The following is a 21,461-nucleotide window of genomic DNA, read 5'->3' on the forward strand; positions in this document are numbered from 1 at the left end:
GTTCAAATAAGGTGACCATTTTTTGTTCAACTAAAAAATGTGACCCTCTTTTATGAATGCCTAAAATGGAATGTATCTGTTGTGTTAAATGAATGACACTGCTTTGCTTTAATTAATAAAACGTTGTATGGGATCATGTCTTTTGTCTCTTGTACTGAAGATTTTGAGGGCTGTTTCTGGTAAGAAACTTGTAGCAATGATGCCATCCAGAGGATGTAACCAATTATGTCAGGTCACAGACACAATGCACTAAACTTGCTGTAAAATAGGCACAGCATATACTGTAAACATGACATCTTGGAAGAGCACTTGCTTTCCCATATTACAGAAAGGCCTGTTGCATTTCTATAACATTATGAATGTTGCACCTTACTAAACATACCCCAGTTTATACTGAATGTTCACCTACTGTTTCCTGACATTGTCCACTGACCACAAACCAAACACTACAATTCATTTTAAGTTTTGTGGCACGTCAAAATATAATTCCTCAACACAGATTGTTTTCATCCTTGTAAAAACGGTTTTATGGTTTAACTTGTGGTGGCATTGTGCAATTGTACTCCTAGGCTGAGAATAAGTGGTGTAAAATGCTGACACAGACTTCCTCTCAGGATGGGAGTCACATGATGAGGTCAAACTACACTTCAGATGAGAAGGGATTTCTAACAACACAAGATCGAGGTAAGGACAATTTATTAGAATAAATATGAATAGATATGTATCTAAACCTTGTGAATATACTTTTTCATTTGATGATAGATTTGAATTATAACATTGTGACAACATTGGTGAAATACATTTCCATTTTAAACTTTTTTGGGTTCAGTTGTAGATCATTGATGAAACATTATTTGCTTTATTTTTTTATCTAGAGTATTCTAATCTAATATCGAGAACAGCAGCATACATCAACAAATACAGTAGCAATGAGTTTGAAAGCCTTTACTCAAGTGCAAGTCTATGAAAAACTTCCCAACCCTAAAGAAAAATACAAATTCAGCATCCATAGCCTGGAGTGTTACGACAGAAATATATACATTGGAACCAAAGACTCATTGGTCCAACACCTTATCCTACCCAGCACCAGTGACTCGAAGGACTCCAGTCAAAGTCCTCGGGAGGGGAGGGTGAAACTGCTAGGCTCAAGCAGCCCAGTCACCCAATTAAGGGTGATACCAGTTCTCAATCACCTTCTGGTTCTGTGGGATCGTTCCGTTAGCGCCCTCAACATGTTCTCCCTAGAACCCCTTCCTTTCCTGAAGCGGATCCAACACGTGTCTTTCTTTGAGGTGTGTGAATCGGCACTGTCAACCTCATCGCAGTCTGTGTTTGTGGAGCTGGTGACAGCCTCTAGCAGAAGCAGAGTGGTCCGCATCCATGTTGTGGGGGTGGAGAGATGGGATTGTGTAAAAGAGGTGTCTCTACCCCAGGACCCTGTGGCCTTAGCTGTGGATGATAACACTTTCTGTGTGGCAACCAGTGACAGGTATTTCCTCCACGATCACAAGAGTGGAAGCACCGTTGATCTCTTCCCTCACAACCTGAGCAGGCAGAATATCATTGTGAGCACCGCAGGAAAAGGGGAATTCCTTTTAAATGGGCCCGGCTCCTTGGGTAAGAGCTACTGTCATGAAAACAATTACACTCACACGCAGCACATGCTCTGTACCCTTCAAAAGAATGCCTGTGGACAAACACATCAGACACCTTATAGACAGCTACTTTGTCTGATTTTATAGTCAAGCACTGTGCCTGTACATAATATAAACAACACCACACTAGTAGCTTATAATAAATAATTGGTAATGTTTATATCGCCATTCATGACGGCAGTGAACACAGAAGGATACAACTCCACTGCTGGGAAAAGTATAGATTTCCTGTTTTTACACATTTACTGTAAGATATCATTATAATCTACAAAATGAGTGACTAATATGTGTTATTTAAAATAACGTGTTGGTTGGTACAGTTTATCTATAGGATATTTGTTCTATAGATGTACTATTATTTGTTTGCCACAGGCATGTTTGTCATGAAGAATGGCATATGCCAGCGGCCACCAGTGCAGTGGTCTGAGGAGCTGTTGGCAGCGGTGGTGTGTTACCCCTACATCCTGGCCCTGCAGCCTCAGGCTCTCTATATCTACAGTATGGTGGATCAGCATCTTAAACAGACTGTGCCTCTGCTTAGGGCCAGGGGCCTGCTCTCAACAACAGGTACACTGTAAAACCATCCTGTTATTATAACTCTAAATCATTGTATAAACTGCATACAGTAGATTACGTAAATTACATTGCATTGCGTGAAAATATTCAACGGTTGGGAAATATTTGACGTATTTTGGACATTCTCGTAATATTTTATGTATTTTGGACTTTACCATAACATTTGCTATGTAAAATACAGTAGCAGTTCACTTACTGTATTTGTGAATTTTCTAAATATAACGGCGCTCAAAGAGCACATGGTTGACAAAATCAAAGTACATTCTTTAATGTAAGAAATATGTTATTTTTTGCTGTATTTCCAATGGCTTGTAACTTCCACCCCACAGAAAAAAGTACGATACAGTATTTTGGAGCGCCAAAACCTTTTGACCACTAGTGGGTGCATGGTATTGTTGTTTCTGGCTCATTAACATATTTTGAGGCATGCCTTGTGTGCCTTGTGATGTACCAAGAGTGCTGTACCAATTTAACTGAAATGTGCTAGTAGCGTCCTATCAATTAAATGTATATAAGCGACATATTGGAGTTTCCGCAAGTCTTAAACCTTTAATAGTTGTGTATTTGACATGTCCTTTGGTCTGTTTAGCCCTGTCACTATTTGGAAGCCTTTGTTAAGGCCTCTGGAATTGCAAGTGATACAAAATACGAAAATGTGGTCTTATATCACTTGCACTTCTGGAAGCCTTAACAAAGGCTTCCAAACTGGCATTCATTGATATTCTGTAATATGTAAACACATTACCTAGCAGCCAACCTGCTTGCAGCAATTCAATGTAATTACGGTAAAATACTGTAAAATACAAACCCCATTTCTCCACAATTAATTAAATTAATGAATTAACCCATTTGTTCATTAATTACAATTACCATAATACGATCACTGTAATGCATTATACTGTTGTTTTACTGTAACTTACAGGCAGCCAGTTGCCTGTAAGTTACCATAAAAACAACAGTAAAAAAAGATCACAGTAACGGTATTGAATACTGCAAAAATACAGTACGGTAACATACTGTACCTTTTTCTACGGTAATTTACAAGAAAGGGTTTACAGTGTATTGGACCAACAAATCAATCAAGCTGCCAACCAATAACACATTTACATTTTTATTCATTTCATTCATTCAGTCAGTGCTGATGACAATGTTTAATTGTGGTCATTCTGCATATTGTGGTGTGTTACCCCTACATCCTGGCCCCACTCTGGTTCGAATACTCTGTTTTGGGTTTCTGTCAGAACATGTCAATGTTATCCTCTCTTTAGAGGGTGTGTACATTTTTATGGAGAGAGAGATCATCGGTTTGTCCCATGTACCATTTGAGGAGCAGATCCAAACCCTGGTAAGGTATGAGAGAGTGGAGGAGGCATTGGGACTGCTTGGTGGAGTTCAAGCTCATCTTCCACAGGTTTCTTACAAGGTAATCACTGACAATAAACAAGATCTCCTTTTGACTCTGAATCAAATTGCCTAACTGAACACCAAGAATAAGAACTACAACTCTCACGTAATTAATCAAACATGGTTATGACTTTGAAAATGAAAGGACTCAGGACAGGCAGGCAAGTCGAACCCAGACAATGCAAGCTCTTGTACACAAGGGTTCTTACAAGGTAAAACACAGATTATAAACAGTTGAACAGATGATTAATCTCTCATCTTCCTTGACTCTTCCATCCTAGAAAATGAAGACAAAAACTAATCCAACTATTCACATACTACAATAGTCTAATCCCCAGGACTACAAGTTCAAAATTGCATCAGAACCGTATTCTATATTAGAGCTTTATAACTGATGTGTAGACAGCATTAAATATATTAAAACCCTCATAACATGGAATATGAATTTAATATTTCATCAGGGTAATCATGTTCATCAGTTATTGAGCTGCACATGGAGGTGTATGATGAAATGCAGCATGCACCAAGGCAACAGATGGTATCAGAGATTTATTGGAATCGTGGTAGATTCTCAAGTTATAGGTCAAGGGTTGAATTGAGGATTCTTGAATGAATATGCCTTCTGTTCATTACTTTTTCATTATACTTTCTCTGTCTCGAAAGCATTGAAATCTGGGTTTGTGGGTACTAAATTTAGATATACATTAACGTGTTGCTCTTAAGATTTAGCTGCAAACACATTAACTTCAGCCCCAGTGACTTGAGAAAAATAAATTGATTTAAAATATGCTTATTTTTAATATGTACCAGATCTTAGAAGATATTTGATTTTACAAATGTATTTGATTTGACAGGAGCTGCATAAGATCATCACTTGCATGGATGGATTCATTAAATTCTACCAGGAGTCTTTTTCAGAGGCCAAAGAACTTTTTATGTGAGGACAGTCCTTTTCCACATCTTATTTTCAGTATGGACCCCTAATTTAAAGAAACTACCTTCAATCATAGTGAAAGTAGATAATGTCAATAGCATTATTTATTGCTTTGTTATAACAGTTTGCATTATTAGTTCTGCTGTCTGTTGAATTGTTTCAATTATTCATTCCTGTTTTCGACAGCAAAGGTGAGTTGGACCCTAGAGAAATCATCAGCTTGTATCCAGAGATGGAACCACTCTGTGAGACCTTTCATTCCCAGCTGGTCAAAGTGAACAACGCAAAGGAGCTCTTGGCACTACGGCAAGAGGACAGGACCACATTTCAACAGTATCTAGACTTCCTGGGCGATTTCCTAAGGGTGGTTCGAGGGACGAAGCAGGGAGTTGAGTGCAGTGAGGATATCGATACTGCACAACTGAGAATATACACAGAGCAAGGTGACAGAGAAGACCTGGACGCACTTGTGTCCTCTCCCAATTCCTGCTCAATCGACAAATGTGTGCCTCTCCTTGAGCTGCACAAGAGGTGAGAATGGGTGGCTGTTCAGTATAAACTGAGAACAACATATTTGAATCTTGCAATGCTTCATTTAACATAATACTGCTATAATTTCATTATACTGTCATCTCAGATTTTTCACACTTGGATTACTCTACCAGAGTCATGGTCACCATATCAAAGCAATCCAGGTAATCTCTGAGTTTAGCATTCAATAAATAGATGATTTGCATTTATTTTAACCAGTCTAATCAATAGCATATTCTTTGTATCTTACTTTGTACCATATTTGTGTTATAAGACAGTGAACAATGATATAATGTAGTTTCTGCTTAAATTAGGATTTCAGACCATACTGAAAATAAGATGTGTAAAAGTACTGTCATCACAAATGTTATTTGGCCTGGTTCTCACAATGTTGCAGACTTGGGTGAAAATTACTGATGGGCAATATGAAGACAGCTCATGTTCAAATGTGTATGAGCACATTGTGAGAACTCTCAGTCGACTAAAACAGAAAGACGTCGTTTGGACGTTTGCAGACTGGGCTCTCCAAAGAAACCAGGAGGTATCTGAGTATCCATATAGCTCAACTGTAGAGGGCAGAGTTATATGATAAAAAAGTATAAAAATATTATAATTTTAATAAATAACATCATTATTTGATCGGAACTATACCTCATGTTGACCTATTTTAGTGACATTTCTTTACTGTAACTTTTAAGGTTGGAATACAGATTTTCACAAAAAGAGATCCAGAAGACCAAGACACATTTGCACAGGACGATGTCCTCACTTTTTTAAAGAAGTACTCTCTAGCTTTGATGTTGTTCCTGGAATTTTTGGTCCATGATTTGAAAAGTGAGGTTGGTACCACCAGTATATCAATAGCACCACACCACTTTTACCCATAATAAACTGTTGTTTGAAATTAATTAAAGGCACATATTTGTATCCCCCCTCTTTTTATCATTTCTCAGGAGGAGAAGCATCATACCCTTTTGGTCACCGCATATGTCACCCAGATACTCAGAGCCTTACAGAATGGAAAGGGTACGGATTCAGATGGAGGAATGACCAGAGATAAACTGCAACAGTTGCTGTGGCAGTCTTCCCTCTATGACACCATGACAGTACATGGTATGTGAGTCATATGGAAATGTATCATGCTTAATGTATGTAGGAAATCCTTACGTAACTATTTACATCAAAACTACTTAACAGGATAAATAGAATTATTACTCATGTTGTGCTCTAAGAATTGTGTAGCTTATTAAACTCCATATTCATTAGGATTGATGTAGCTTAATAAACTTCATATTCATTCATCCACAGTAACAATATTTGTTTTTTCTTCTCTCTAGAAACCTGATTCCCAGGTTAGATTGAATAGTATATGTGATTATTGTTTTATAATAATATAAGTATGACTGATATTACAGAGGCCATCCAGCCGACAGTCCTGCACATAGAGCAGGCCATCCTGCTCGGGAGAGATGGTGACCACAATCAGGCCCTACAGACCTTGGTCCACAAAGAGAGAGACCTCCAGGTTGCAGGGGCCTACTGCAGGAGGGCTGCTGGATGGCAGGAAAGGGAACTGGAACACACACTTTTCCTCACCCTGCTCCAGATCTACCTGGGCTCCAATGAGCTAGCAAGTGCAGCTGTGGACCTGTTGAATGCCAATGCTGCTGCTTTTGAACTGGAAATAGTCCTTCAGGTTCTGCCGGATTCCTGGTCTGTTCAGCTGGTCTCCCAGTTCCTGTTGGGGTCTCTTAGAGGGACTTTCCATCAAAGACGAATGGCAGGGGTAGAGAGGGGCCTGGCCCAGGTAGAACTCCTTAGACACAAGTACACTTGGGTGAGCACATGCTTCAATATTTTCTCAGGGATGCACTTGCTTTATTTATAATGGGAATCTTCAGGTATTCATAATGTGGAAGTAGACTCCATTTTATTAATACATGTTATGCATTGCATTAATATTCATCTCTTGTCCCCTCAGGCCCAAGCCTCAAAAAGAATGCTGAAATTGGATAAGGGTCTGGTGTGCAATACCTGCCAGAAGGATCTCACAGAGCCAGAGTTTGTGTGTAGTCTTAGGGGTGAGCTGATTCACACTAACTGTGGAAGCTACACAGAGTAGCTTCCACAAATCCAATGCAAGTCAATGGTACCTATATTAACATTTTCCCATTCACGTCAAAATCCTCTATAAGTAACTTCATTCAGTTAAAACAATCCATTTTTAGATACTTTAGGATGATTTGGACATAATGCGCAAAAATGATAATGATTATAGGTACCATTGTTTTTTTTATTGAACCTTTATTTAACTAGGCAAGTCAGTTAAGAATACATTCTTATTTACAATGACGGCCTACCTGGGAACAGTGGGTTAACTTTCTTGTTCAGGGGCAGAACGACAGATTTTTACCTTGTCACCTCGGGGATTCGATCCAGCAACCTTTCGGTTACTGGCCCCACACTCTGACCACTAGGTTACCTGCCGCCCCAAATCCAATTATTTGCATTGAATTTGTGCCAAAACTGTTAAAAAGTTAGCATTTGAAACAGTGGCCAGGGAAACAAAACCAAAGCATGGATTGCTGTCATACCTTGTCTATAGACTGCTTACAGGGAAAGAAAACTAATATGCCATTTTGCAATTAGGATGAACTATCCCTTTAAGGCAGCAACATTTGACAGCTGTGCAAGGGGTGTGACGACTTCCACTAGGCACTGTGTCTGCTTCTTACCCAATCATTAGTTTAACCCCTGGTCGGGCTCGACATCCAGCGAAAAATCCTATCGCCATTAGCATAATGAAATGTAATATATATATTTTTTCAAATATAGGACTATGTTATATCGTTTTATAGATACACCTCTCCTGAATCGAACCACGTTGTCTGATTTCAAAAAGGCTTTACAGCAAAAGCAAAACATTAGATTATGTTAGAGGAGTATATCGTAAAAGTAGCCACATAGCCATTTTCCGACCAACCACATGCATCCCAAATAACCAAAAAACAGCTAAATGCAGCACTAACCTTTGACAATCTTAATCAGATGACACCCCTAGGACATCATGTTACACAATACATGCATTCTTTTGTTCGATAAAGTTCATATTTATATATAAAAACAGCATTTTACATCGGCGCGTAACGTTGACTAACTATTTTCCGTCAAATGCATCCGGTGAAACAGCGCTACAATTTACTAAATTACTATTCGAAAACATATTTAAAATGTAATATTGTCATTCTAAGAATTATAGATGAATATCTCTTGAAAGCACCTGTAATGCCAGATTTAAAAATAACTTTACTGGGTAATCACACTTTGCGATAAAAGGGGATGCGATACTCAGAAAATAGGCTACCATTACAGGTCAGCGCCATCTTGGAACAATCGCATATCAAATCTAGTCTTGTATACTATTGTCAATAATCCCTTACCTTTGATTATCTTCATCAGAAAGCACTTCTAGGGATCCCAGGTCCACAACAAATGTATTTTCGTTCGAAAAAGTTAATCCTTTATGTTCCAATAGCTTGTTCTTGTTAGCGCGTTCTGAAGGCTGCACCAAAAGTCCGTCGTGCGCAGGACTCCACTTTCGAAAAAATGCATTTTTTATTTATTTAGGTTCGTTCAAACATGTCAAACGTTGTATAACATAAATCTTTATGGCCTTTTTCAACCAGAGCTCCAATAAGATTCAAGGGGGACGATTGCATTGTGTTTCAAAACGTTTCGAAAGGGGAGGGTAGCCAGGGGCGCCGGCGTCATAATGGTGATGGCCCTCTCCGTGTGACCACGTTCCACAGCGTGTCATTCATTCAGTTTTCACAGTAGAAGGCTCATCTAGTGGAAGCAATAGGAAGTGCTCAATGAACCATTGCTCACTGTGTGATTTACAGGCAAACTGATGAAGTTGAGTCCGCAATTCAGAATTCCACTTCCTGTTACGATCGGTCTCGGGGTTTTGACTGCCATATGAGTTCTGTTATACTCACAGACACCATTCAAACAGTTTTAGAGACTTTAGGGTGTTTTCTATCCACAAGTATTAATTATATGCATATCCTAGCTTCTGAGTTTGAGTAGGAGGCCGTTTAAAGTTTTATGGTGAATTCGCAATATACACTGAGTTACACTAAACATTAGGAACACCTCCTAATTTTGAGTTGCATTCCCTTCTGCCCTCAGAACAGCCTCAATTCGTTAGGGCATGGACTCTACTAGGTGTCGAAAGTGTTCCACAGGGGTGCTGGCCCATGTTTACTCCAATGCTTCCCACAGTTGTATCAATTGGCTGGATGTCCTTTGGGTGGTGGACAATTCTTGATACACACAGGAAACTGTTGCACATGAAAAACCGAGCAGCGTTGCAGTTCTTGACACACTCAAACCGGTGCGCCAGGCATCTACTACCATACCCCGTTCAAAGGCACTTCAATCTTTTGTCTTGCCCATTCACCCTCTAAATGGCACACAAACACAATTCATGTCTGAATTGTCTCAAGCCTTAAAAGTCCTTCTTTAACCTGTCCCCTCTCCTTCCTCTACACCAGTGGTTCCCAAAATGTTTCTATTCCCGTACCACTTCAAACATTCAACCTCCAGCTGCATACCCCCTCTAGCACCAGGGTCAACGCACTCTCAAATGTTGTTTTTTGCCATCATTGTAAGCCTGCCACACAAACACTATACGATACATTTATTAAACATAAGAATGAGTGTGAGTTTTTGTCACAACCCGGCTCGTGGGAAGTGACAAAGAGCTCTTGAAGGACCAGGGCACAAATAATAATATAATAATAATCAATAATTTTCTTTCTTTATTTAGCCATCTTACATATAAAACCTTATTTGTTCATCAAAAATGGTGAATAACTCACCACAGGTTAATGAGAAGGGTGTGCTTGAAAGGATGCACATAACTCTGCAACGTTGGGTTGTATTGGAGAGAGTCTCAGTCTTTAATAATTTTCCACACACAGTCTTTGCCTGTATTTCGTTTTCATGCTAGCACGGGCCGAGACTCCACTCTCACATAGGTGCGTGGTTGCAAAGGGCATCGGTGTCTTCACAGCACGATTTGCCAAGGCAGGATACTCCGAGTTCAGCCCAATCCAGAAATCTGGCAGTGGCTTCTGATTAAATCACATTTTTTGCAATTATGATGAGGCTCTCTTGTTCAGATATCGGTAAGTGGACCGGAGGCAGGGCATGGAAGGGATAACGAATCCAGTTGTTTGTGTCGTCCGTTTTTGGAAAGTACTTGTGTAATTGCACACCCAGCTCATTCAGGTGCTTCGCTATATCACATTTGACATTGTCCATAAGCTTGAGTTCATTTGCACACAAAAAATCATACAATGACGGAAAGAGCTCCAACTTCTTAATCATAGCCTTGTCATCATGCAAGTGGTCAGACAAATGAAAATTATAGTCAGCGAAGAAAACCTTAAGCTCAACTCTCAATTTAAAAAAAAACATGTCAATACTTTGCCCCTTGATAACCAGTGCACTTCGGTATGTTGTAAAAAAACACTGCCCATATAATTTCATGATGCAGATAATAGACAAGAGTTCAGGAGCCTTGCTTTAACAAAGTTAATCATTTTCACTGTAGTGTCCAAAATGTCTTTCAAGCTGTCAGGCATTCCCTTGGCAGCAAGAGCCTCTCGGTGGGTGCTGCAGTGTACAGAAGTGGCTTCGGGAGCAACTGCTTGCACACGCGTTACCACTCCACTATGTCTCCCTGTCATGGCTTTTGCGCCATCAGTACAGATAGCAACACATCTTGACCTCCAAAGTCCATTTGATGTCACAAAGCTGTCCAGTACTTTAAAAATATTCTCTCATGTTGTCCCGGTTTCCAGTGGTTTTGCAGAAGAGGATGTCTTCCTTAATTGACCCCCCATAAACGTAACGGACATATACCAGGAACTGTGCCAGGCCCGCCATGTCTGTTGACTCATCCAGCTGTAACGCATAGAATTCACTGGCTTGTATGCGAAGCAGTAATTGTTTCAAAACAGCTCCTGCCATTTCACTGATGCGTCGTGAAACAGTGTTGTTTGATTAAGTAATTGTGTGTATAGTTTTTTGGGCCTATTCCACCAGCATTGTCCCAGCCAAATCTGTGGCAGCAGGAAGAATTAAGTCCTCCACAATAGTATGGGGCTTGCCTGTCCTAGCCACTCGGTAGCTCACCATATAAGATGCTTCTAGCCCCTTCTTATTCATGGTATCTGTTGCTTTTATACATGTCTTACTACTCGAAAGTCGTCTTTATTCTTGCTCAAAAAACTCCCGTGTCTTATTTTTCAAATTGTCATGTTTCGTTTCTAAATGTCTGCGCAAGAGTGAAGGTTTCCCGCGAGAGAGTAACAGTTGATGTGATTGGATGCTAATTATTTGACTAGGCTACCTGTATTTAACATTGTGTTGTTATTTCCTTGAACAGTAAGTAGATGGTTTAATTATATTTTTGGCAGTGAAACGAGGCTACTCAGGCGAGAAAAAAACTCACCCAAATGTATATCTCGTTGGAAAATATAAATGTAGTGTTTGAAAATGTGAAGATAAATGTAAAAATATAACATTTTAAATATGAATCACATTTTTATTTGGCGTTCCCCCAACGACATTGCGCGTACCAACCCCAGTTTGGGAATACCTGCTCTACACTGATTAAAGTGGATTTAACAAGTGACGTCAATAAGGGATAATAGCTTTCACCTGGATTCACCTGGTCAGTCTATGTCAAGGAAAGAGCAGGTGTTCTTAATGTTTTATATACTCAGTGTATAATATTTATTGCGTACTAACAGTGTCTGTGGACTCAGTGTAGTACTCCAATTTAAGGACCATTCACCAGACACATTCCTCAATTAGAATAATGTAAATAAGTTGTCTAAATAACAGAATTATACAATAACCTGTTTAAGGAAAAACACCATTGTGTCACATGCGTCGATGAAAGGGGACCAAAGCGCAGCGTGTTGAGTGCCCATCTGCTTTTATTAACGTAATAAAGTGAACACTTAAACAAAAATAACAAACCGAAAGTCAACAGTCCCGTAAGGCATACAGGCTATACAGAAAAACAACCACCCACAACCCACAGGAAAAAACAGGCTGCCTATCAGAGACAACTAACGACACCTGCCTCTGATTGGAAACCATACTCGGCCACACAAAGAAAAACTAACATAGAAAATGACAACTAGAACATATCCCCTGGAAACAAACAAACCCCAAAACACACAAAAACAACACCCCCTGCCACGCCCTGACCAACTACAATGACAAATGACCCTTTTTACTGGTCAGGACGTGACACATTGCCCATGATACAGCACGCAATGCACATGTTCACTGTGGTATGTCTAAACCATTTCCTTTAAAACCATAGACAGCAATAGTTATAATGTAAATACACATTGAGGACACTGTGGGACATACTGTATTCAATGATCAGACTGATATTTTGGATATGGAAACCACAAAGGGTAGAATTTGGCCATCCTGAATGGAATTTAACCATTTGGCCATCCTGTCCTGCTCTTGGTCTCCACCCTCAATTTCCACTGTGTACATTTACATATGAAGATGGAAATAGATGTGACAGTTTCTACTGCAGTTACTGTGTATAATTTCAACAAACAAGTCAGCACAGCTATCAAATCTTGGACATGGCTGAAAATAAAAGTGTTAATTGCTCTAAATTAAGGAAATACTCATTTATGTTGCAAATGAATTGTTCAAAAATAAAAACTCATTGTGTATAGAACACTAAATACGGTGTAATTCTGCAACCACTGAGTTTGCTTTGACATCAAGTATACCTCATTTTAAAACTCAGCTAGAAGGAAGGAGACATGTATCTATTTCTGTCACAATTAAGTAATTTAGGCTAATCATAAGTGCAAGTATTTCTTTATGCTCATAGTTTTTTGGAAAAGTGCCCAGGAGCAGAAGTCTGACATACATCTGGCAAGAGTTTTTACCACACTTCAGTTAACACCAGTGTTTTCACCTGGACAGAGGGCATTTTACTCTTGCACTTTTTATTAGGCCTAAGTGTGTTTCGACATGGTCAAGTTTCAAACCTGGCCTGGATGAGCTCTATGTGTGTTTTAGGTCTTAGGCAAGTCTCCCTCCTGGGTGGGTTCTGTTTAACACTGATTCTAGTTAAGCTCACTGACTGGCTGTGTTAGGCTGTGTCTGATGACCACTGGGTGTACCCTGCAAGGGGTCACTCTGGGACCATGTCCACTCCCCTCCTTTCAGAGACACCTCCTGGAATAATGCTAATGTTGTTTTGAATGCTTGTGCAACCCAACAAATGTTTTTTTTCATCTTTGATGTCCCCCAACAGTTTTTTAAAACAACTTCTACATAAGCAACAAAGTATCCTGGAGTATGGGTCTCACTATGATACAAAAAAGTATATATCTAAGGACAGATACTGCTTCAATATTGGAGTTAACTGGAGTACAATGACTTTTCCTCCTGTTGTTAATGGCCTGTATATGCAATCTGGTGCTATGTTACACGTGTGTGTGTCTGGGCAGGCGACAGCTCCCCTGGAGTGGGGCCCTGGATCTTTAAATGGCCCAGACCAGACGGTCATTTCACACATGAGGGAACAGGATGGATGCAAAAATCAACAGTTATAGAGCAAAGTATGGTTAGGAACCAGACATTGGTCTCCCATTATACATATCCACACCACAGACAAAGGAAGGAGGAAAAACAATAACATTTACTTCTTGTGCTTTTCTAAACGTAAAGGCACTCGGGATCTGAAAATGCAACTGTTTAGTTTTAGTGTGTGCATGCACCTTTATTGTTGTAGGCTAATTTCGGCTAATATCTTTACAATCCATATATTAGATTAGTTGTATAGAATCATATTCTCTATGAGCTGTCAGAGATCTGAGGTTCAAATGCAGTTCTCAGTCATTGTGCTTTTCTTCTGCAGAATTTGTTCCAATATATTTCCAAATCACAGGAGGTTGGTGGCACCTTAATTGCGGAGGACTGGCTCGTGGTAATGGCTGGGGCAGAATAAGTGGAATGGTTTCAAACACATGGTTTCTATGTGTTTGATGCCATTCCATTCACTCCGTCCTCCTCTCAGCAGCCTCCACTGTTCCAAATCTATTAATTGTTCCAGTTCCAAAACAATTCCAATCACATATTTGAACTGTTACAGGGAAAGGGACAATTACTGTAGTTTCCAATTTGGTAACAGCAGGTAGTTAAATAAAGGTTAAATATATATATTTTTTTTTAATAAAAAAATAAAACCCATGTGGAACCTATGTGAAGAATGAATATACGATGGTGTGCATCCTACTCATTTTTAGACATTTAGCCACCAATTACTGCATCATGTCTCTTATGATGAATTGTTCTGTCTCTTAGTGATCACTGAAAGACAAGGCAAATCTTAATTTGCAAGTCTTGGTAGCGTTAATGGTAAGATTCAAGAAAACCTAGGATTGAACCTTCTTTAATTTCTACTATCCCTGACAAAACTAATGCTATAGCTGAGCACAGTAAGTACGTTAATAAATAGCCTTAAGGATGATCAAAACATATCTATTTTTTCCTTCTAAGGCAACTCTGTAATTTCCATAGCTTTCTTTAACTTTGGGTTTGGAGAAGTGGCACTCTGGGAAATGTGTAGTGTGACCCACTGGAGACCCACCCAGTCCTCCCGTGTCGAGACATATCATGCTTTATCATGTATGCCACATCTGATGGGTTGATCTCAAGGGCTTAGTATCGAATAACTGATTTTCTCTGTCCATGTTGAGGTGATATACTGTAAATCAGTTTGAAACACTTAGGTATATTATTATTTTAATATTGGCTCCCTCCCTGACTAGCATGATGGTGCTAGTCAGGGAGGGAGTTGTAAAATGGAACAAAAGGTTAAGCAATGAATATAACTATTGACGATACGGAGTGAAAAATCATTCCATGGCAATGTGAGTTGTATTTGAGGTGTACTCCCACAAATGGACCATGTTTATCTCTTCGGAGATCATGCCAGGATAAATTGTACAAAAATAGAAATAGCTGTTATAAACAAATAGTTTTAGTTCATTCCGTGTCCTGAAGTCAGCCATAAATCTGTTTATCAGCTACTTAAGTGATATTAGCTTAATGGTCTGTACTGTACATGTAATGGCTCCATTTTATACAAGAATAAGGCTTGGTTTATGGCAAATGACACCTACTGGCACCCTACCTGTTTTGCACAGGGCCCTCCATTGTTTGTTTTATCAGATTCTGTACCTTAACCCATCATTTCCTTTCCATTCAGAAGTTGTTGAGAGTCGGAGGATCTACAATGAGTAATTTTGAACGCAACAGAACCATTCAACAGGGCTATTCCTGAGGCAATGGGATCCACCTGGGTCCTGAATTGTCAGACGTGTTTCATGTCCACTTCTCATCTCTAGCTCATTGGGGTTTCTACACAGCAGAATCTCCAGTATTGAATCAACACTGATAGTTTTAAATTTAACTCTGGGCCAATGTGTATATGGGTCCACACGTTGCAGTGTTAAATTAACACTGCGCTTGGTGCTAACGCTGTTATGCTTTGTCAGTGTTAGGCAATAACACCTCATATAGTACTTTTAACCATTATGAATAGGTTGCTCAATGTTGGGTTAAGGGCATTACAATATTATTTACAACTCTTTATTTTCACATGTTCTTATATCAGCATTTACAAAGAACTGTCAATGGACATGCTCAAACTTGAATCTTCTACCTCTTTGTGTGGATTTCCCGGAAGACGAGACACTTTGTTACTCATTGCTGCCTTTCACAGTTTGGAAAGTGCATTACATATTTGTTCACAAAAAAGGGAAAAGGGAAATGGAGAAAAAAGGAAATTGCACTGTCATCTAACCCTATATATATATATATATATATATACACAGTACCAGTCAAAGTTTGGAAACACCTACTCATTCCTGGGTTTTTCTTAATTTTATTTCTCCATTGTAGAATAATAGTGAAGACATCAAAACTATGATATAACACATACAGTGGTTCGTCCTTTAAAAGTTGCAGCGTACTGCAACACAGCTTGCATGGCCAACCACTGGTACCATTGATGCTAGTTAGTGCTAGTTTGACCACCAGAAGGCATCTTTGAGAAGCATTTGATGGCCTTCAATAGTGGCTGCTCCCAAGGATGAACCAGACTTGTGGAGGTCTACAATTTTTTTCTGAGGTCTTGGCTGATTTCTTTTGATTTTCCCATGATGTCAAGCAAAGAGGCACTGAGTTTGAGGGTAGGCCTTGAAATACATCCACAGGTACACCTCCAATTGACGTCAATTAGCCTATTAGAAGCTTCTAAAGCCATGACATCATTTTCTGGACTTTTACAAGTTGTTTAAAGGCACAGTCAACTTAGTGTATGTAAACTTCTGACCCACTGGAAATGTGATACAGTGAAATAATCTGTCTGTAAACAATTTTTGGAAATATGACTTGTGTCATGTACAAAGTAGATGTCCTAACCGACTTGCCAAAACTATAGTTTGTTCACAAGAAATTTGTGGAGTGGTTGAAAAACGAGTTTTAATGACTCCAGCCAACTGTACCTGCTAATAGCCATAATGACTCTGTACAACGTGACTGTGTATGTTTGAAAGAGCATTTTCCAGTAAGCAACAATTTGTTTCAATAAACAACTTATGTTTCTGTAATTCAGTGATATTTATTCCCAAAGTAATTCGTTATGGATCCATAACTAAATAAACACATGCATTGTGAAAGAGTATTTTAATCATTATTTTATTTTACGAAAGCATAAAGATGCTGATAAAGAAATACAGTACTGTACAGTATATGCTTTTACATTTGGATATACATGTTTATTAGGCTACTGTGCAGTCTGACAAGTAAACATAGCCTACAGTACATATTGTTGTAAACATGGGAAGTGCCTAATTCCTTACATAAGGGAGAGCAGTCCATATCCAGACTTTCTCGGTGACCTCAAGTACTCCTTAACTCTGTCTTTAATGCTTTTTCGGGTTGCATCAGTCATGGACAGAAACTTTTGTGACACAGTATTAATGATGAACACCCGGAGGTTCACTGGTAAGCTACATTTGCCTTGGTCAAGTTCTGTTGTCAGAAGAGAAATGGAAATGTCAGGGTGAATCGACAACCTGACGAACCCGCCAGGTACGTTGACTTTGCCTGTCGAAGGTGGAGTTCCAGAGCTCACAGGTGTGCCTGGCATGGATTGTGACTCCATCTCGTTCCTCGCCCTCTTCATTCTCCGCCTGACTCTCCCCCAATGCCACCCGGCTCTGGACCAATGCATCAGCTGTCACCCATATCTCTGCCTTCAGATAATGTTTCTCTTTCTGGTCTGCCTTCAATGACTCGATCTCGGTCTTCAAAGTTTGAATCTGATCCATGTGCACCTTCATCAGATGAGCGGAATGGTACCGCCAAGAGCCCCCATCGATTACAGTGACCTACGATAGAAACGGTAGATCAATCAAGAATTAAAAGTGACTCCAACACACAAATGTTGCGTACACATTTTAAGAATCTAGCAAAACTAACCGCTTTCTTGACAACCATGCGTTTTTTTCGGTGCGGCCCGTTGTCCAGACCTTTTTCCACTGATCACTACAGCTGGTTGTCGTCATGGTTGTATGCTCTGCAAAAACACATTCACGTTTTTAGTACACAATCATTTAAAAAATATATTTTTTATTTAACCCTTATTTAATTATCAATTTTATTACACAGTATGCCTACACATTGATAGGCTATATACATTTTTTTTATAAAATGCACTGAAACCAAAATACCTTTAGTTTTGGTGATCCTCTCCGCTCTGATCCTCTGGTGGTTGCAGTCCTACCCTGGGTAGCACCATAGAAAGAAGCTGGCTTGATGAAAACTATGTCCACTATGTCTGTTCTGTTTGGTCGCAATGTCATTTTTTAGACAAACAGCTCGTTTTTGAATGGTAACTGTGTTAATGGTGGAGTTTGGGGCGCAAGGCACTACAGAGGGTAGTGCGTACGGCCCAGTACATCACCGGGGCTAAGCTGCCTGCCATCCAGGACCTCTACACCAGGCGGTGTCAGAGGAAGGCCCTAAAAATGGTCAAAGACCCCAGCCAGCCCAGTCATAGACTGTTCTCTCTACTACCGCATTGCAAGCGGTACCGGAGTGCCAAGTCTAGGACAAAAAGGCTTCTCATCAGTTTTTACCCCCAAGCCATAAGACTCCTGAACAGGTAATCAAATGGCTAGCTGGACTATTTGCATTGTGTGCCCCCCCCCCCAAACCCTCTTTTTACGCTGCTGCTACTCTGTTTATCATATATGCATAGTCACTTCAACTATACATTCATGTACATACTACCTCAATTGGGCCGACCAACCAGTGCTCCCGCACATTGGCTAACCGGGCTATCTGCATTGTGTCCCACCACCCGCCAACCCCTATTTTACGCTACTGCTACTCTCTCTTCATCATATATGCATAGTCACTTTAACCATATCTACATGTACATCCTATCTCAATCAGGCCTGACTAATCGGTGTCTGTATGTAGCCTCGCTACTTTTATAGCTTCGCTACTGTATATAGCCTGTCTTTTTACTGTTGTTTTATTTCTTTACTTACCTATTGTTCACATAACACCTTTTTCGCACTATTGGTTAGACCCTGTAGGTAAGCATTTCACTGTAAGGTCTACATCTGTTGTATTCGGCGCACGTGACAAATAAACTTTGATTTTATTTGACTTTCAGCTTAAGTACACAGCAGTACACAGCAGACCATAAGTACACAGCAGATCGCCAATTGTCCTCACTTTGATTATGCTGCTAATCGGGCTACCAGTGTTTGAAAACCTGTTTTCAAAATGCCACCAGCTGTCCATCACTACTGTAAATCAAATTAAATATTTAATAATATCTGCCCTCCGAATTCATATCTAAGGAGCATTTTTCACGCCATTATTAGTTACATTGTTTTAGTTTGAACGTGCAGACTAGCACTAAGAGCAGCGGGAACGTTTCCCCAGTCAGCACCATTATTAGTGCATTGCCCCGAGTAGCAGTGCTACTCCTCCCTTCCAAATGGTGCTCGGCTCTGCAGCCCATCCCGTGCCCCCTGCCCTCGTGCCTTGAACCTCGCGCGCTCACCGCTATTTCAGTGGATACAGCTGGAGAACTACAAGGCAATCCCATTGTGCGCCACTCGGGAGCCGTGACCAATATGACCAATATATATTGTCCTGCTAGTAACAGGGTTAATAATATATCTGTGAGAATATCCAAGGGACTTTTATTTAATTCTAATTTAATAATAATAATAATAATCGCTTTGTTTAAAAATATATATATATTTTGGAGATGATTTTGTTTTCAAATAAGAAAAAGGCCATTCTTGAACATACGGTGAGACATTGTTACTAATTTGTAAATAAAGCCAGTGTCACGTCCTGACCATAGAAAGCTTTTATTTTCTATAGTAGAGTAGGTCAGGGCGTGACTGGGGGGTTAGTCTAGTTTATTATTTCTATGTGGGGTTCTAGGTTTGTTTTTCTATGTTGGTGACTGTGTATGATTCCCAATTAGAGGCAGCTGGTAATCTTGGTCTCTAATTGGGGATCATACTTAAGTAGCATGTTTTTCCAACTGTGGGATATGGAATATTGTTTATATTTAGTTGCCTGTTAGCACTGCATTGTCGTCACGGTTCGTTTATTTGTTTTGTATTTTGCTAAGTTTCACTTTCTAATAAATTATGTGGAACGCTACTCACAGCTGCACTTTGGTCCGATCATTCCAACGAACGTGACAGAATATCCCATCAAACCAGGACCAAGCAGCGTGTCCGGGAGGAAATGGCATCCTGGTCTTTGGAGGAGATCAGGGAGAAGATAAGTTGGACCTGGGAGGAAATAATGGAAGGGCAGGAGATCCTTCCTTGTCAGGAGTCACAGCAGACGCAAGGAGCAAAGGAGGATCAATCACGACGGAAGCCAGAGAGACAGCCCGAAAACGTTTTTTTTGGGGGGGCACATGGAGTGGTTGGCGGAGACGAGGAGTGAGTCAGAGACCGAGGAGGAATATTGGGACAGACTGAGCGAGGAATGGGCGGCGAAAGTTGAGGAGAGTGATGAGAGAGAGCTGTTGGTTTGGCGTAGTATGCACGGCATTTGCCCTGAGGAGCGTGTTAGCCGTCCGAGGCCACCTGAGTCAGCTCCTCGTACTCTTTCTGAGAAGTGTGTTAAAGTTCCGGTACAATTGATGCCGGCTATATGCACCAGGTCTCCAGTACACCTTCACAGCCCACTACGTCCTGTGCCAACTCCCCATAGTCACCATAGGGAGCGTGTGACTGGTCAGGCACCATGTTTTGCGGTGATACGCACGGTGTCTCCAGTGCGCATCCACAGCCGGTGCGTTCTGTGCCAGCTCCTCGCACTTGCCGTGCGAAAGTGGGCATCTGTCCAGGACGGGTGGTGCCAGCTCAGCGCGCCTGGTCTCCAGTGCACCTCCTCGGTCCAGGATATCCTGCTCCGGCTCTACGCACTGTGTCCCCAGTGCGCCTTCACAGCCCAGTGCATCCTGTGCCCATGCGAAGGTGGTCATCTGTCCAGGACGCGTTGTGCCAGCTCTACGCTCCAGACCTCCAGTGCGTTTCACTTTCTAATAAATTATGTGGAACGCTACTCACGCTGCGCTTTGGTCCGATCATTCCAACGAACGTGACAGCCAGTTTGTCATTTTGAATTATTTATTTCTGTTTTAGAGGGAGAGAAACCAAAAACCTACAGTCATCCCAGTCAAGGCCAGCACTGGTATTAAACCAACATCTGTAGCAACACAGCTTGCACTGCGATGCAGTCTAGGTTTTTGGTTTCTAGACTGCAGACTGTCCTGTGCCAGCTCCCTGCACTTGCCATGCGAAGGTGGTCATCTGCGCTTTGGTCCGATCATTCCAACGAACGTGACAGCCAGTTTGTCATTTAGAATTATTTATTTCTGTTTTTAGAGGGAGAGAAACCAAAAACCTACAGTCATCCCAGTCAAGGCCAGCACTGGTATTAAACCAACATCTGTAGCAACACAGCTTGCACTGCGATGCAGTCTAGGTTTTTGGTTCCTAGACTGCAGACTGTCCTGTGCCAGCTCCCTGCACTTGCCTTGCGAAGGTGGTCATCTGTCCAGGACGCGTTGTGCCAGCTCTACGCTCCAGACCTCCAGTGCGTTTCACTTTCTAATAAATTATGTGGAACGCTACTCACGCTGCGCTTTGGTCCGATCATTCCAACGAACGTGACAG

The 21,461-nt window shown here is 40.6% G+C and overlaps 1 protein-coding gene across 2 annotated transcripts; it reads left to right on the forward strand.

The window, feature by feature from the left end:
* Window positions 1-609: 609 nt before the first annotated feature.
* Window positions 610-16,838, forward strand: si:ch211-266g18.9 (transforming growth factor-beta receptor-associated protein 1). 2 transcript variants are annotated; one of them, XM_014209979.2, is made up of 13 exons: window positions 610-684; window positions 876-1,617; window positions 2,028-2,222; window positions 3,500-3,654; window positions 4,490-4,572; window positions 4,756-5,100; window positions 5,207-5,264; window positions 5,498-5,641; window positions 5,799-5,939; window positions 6,054-6,213; window positions 6,516-6,937; window positions 7,082-7,181; window positions 15,434-16,838. In XM_014209979.2, exons 2-13 carry the CDS (start codon window positions 930-932, stop codon window positions 15,466-15,468), a joined length of 2,526 nt encoding a protein of 841 aa, XP_014065454.2. In that variant the 5' UTR covers window positions 610-684; window positions 876-929; the 3' UTR covers window positions 15,469-16,838. The 2 variants fall into 2 exon arrangements, with proteins under 2 accessions (XP_014065454.2, XP_014065453.2); XM_014209978.2 differs by lacking the exon at window positions 15,434-16,838 and having other exon boundaries at window positions 7,082-8,080.
* Window positions 16,839-21,461: the final 4,623 nt, after the last annotated feature.

The sequence above is a fragment of the Salmo salar genome, chromosome ssa09 (genome assembly GCF_905237065.1).
Source record: "Salmo salar chromosome ssa09, Ssal_v3.1, whole genome shotgun sequence".
NCBI classification, from domain to species: Eukaryota; Metazoa; Chordata; class Actinopteri; order Salmoniformes; family Salmonidae; genus Salmo; species Salmo salar.

Bases quoted from the DNA above. Each gene is read 5' to 3' on its own strand.
- si:ch211-266g18.9 (XM_014209978.2), top strand. From the start codon at position 930: ATGAGTTTGAAAGCCTTTACTCAAGTGCAAGTCTATGAAAAACTTCCC. The intron at 5,940-6,053 runs GTTGGTACCACC...ATCATTTCTCAG, and splicing joins TCCATGATTTGAAAAGTGAG to GAGGAGAAGCATCATACCCT. The intron at 6,938-7,081 runs GTGAGCACATGC...TTGTCCCCTCAG, and splicing joins TTAGACACAAGTACACTTGG to GCCCAAGCCTCAAAAAGAAT.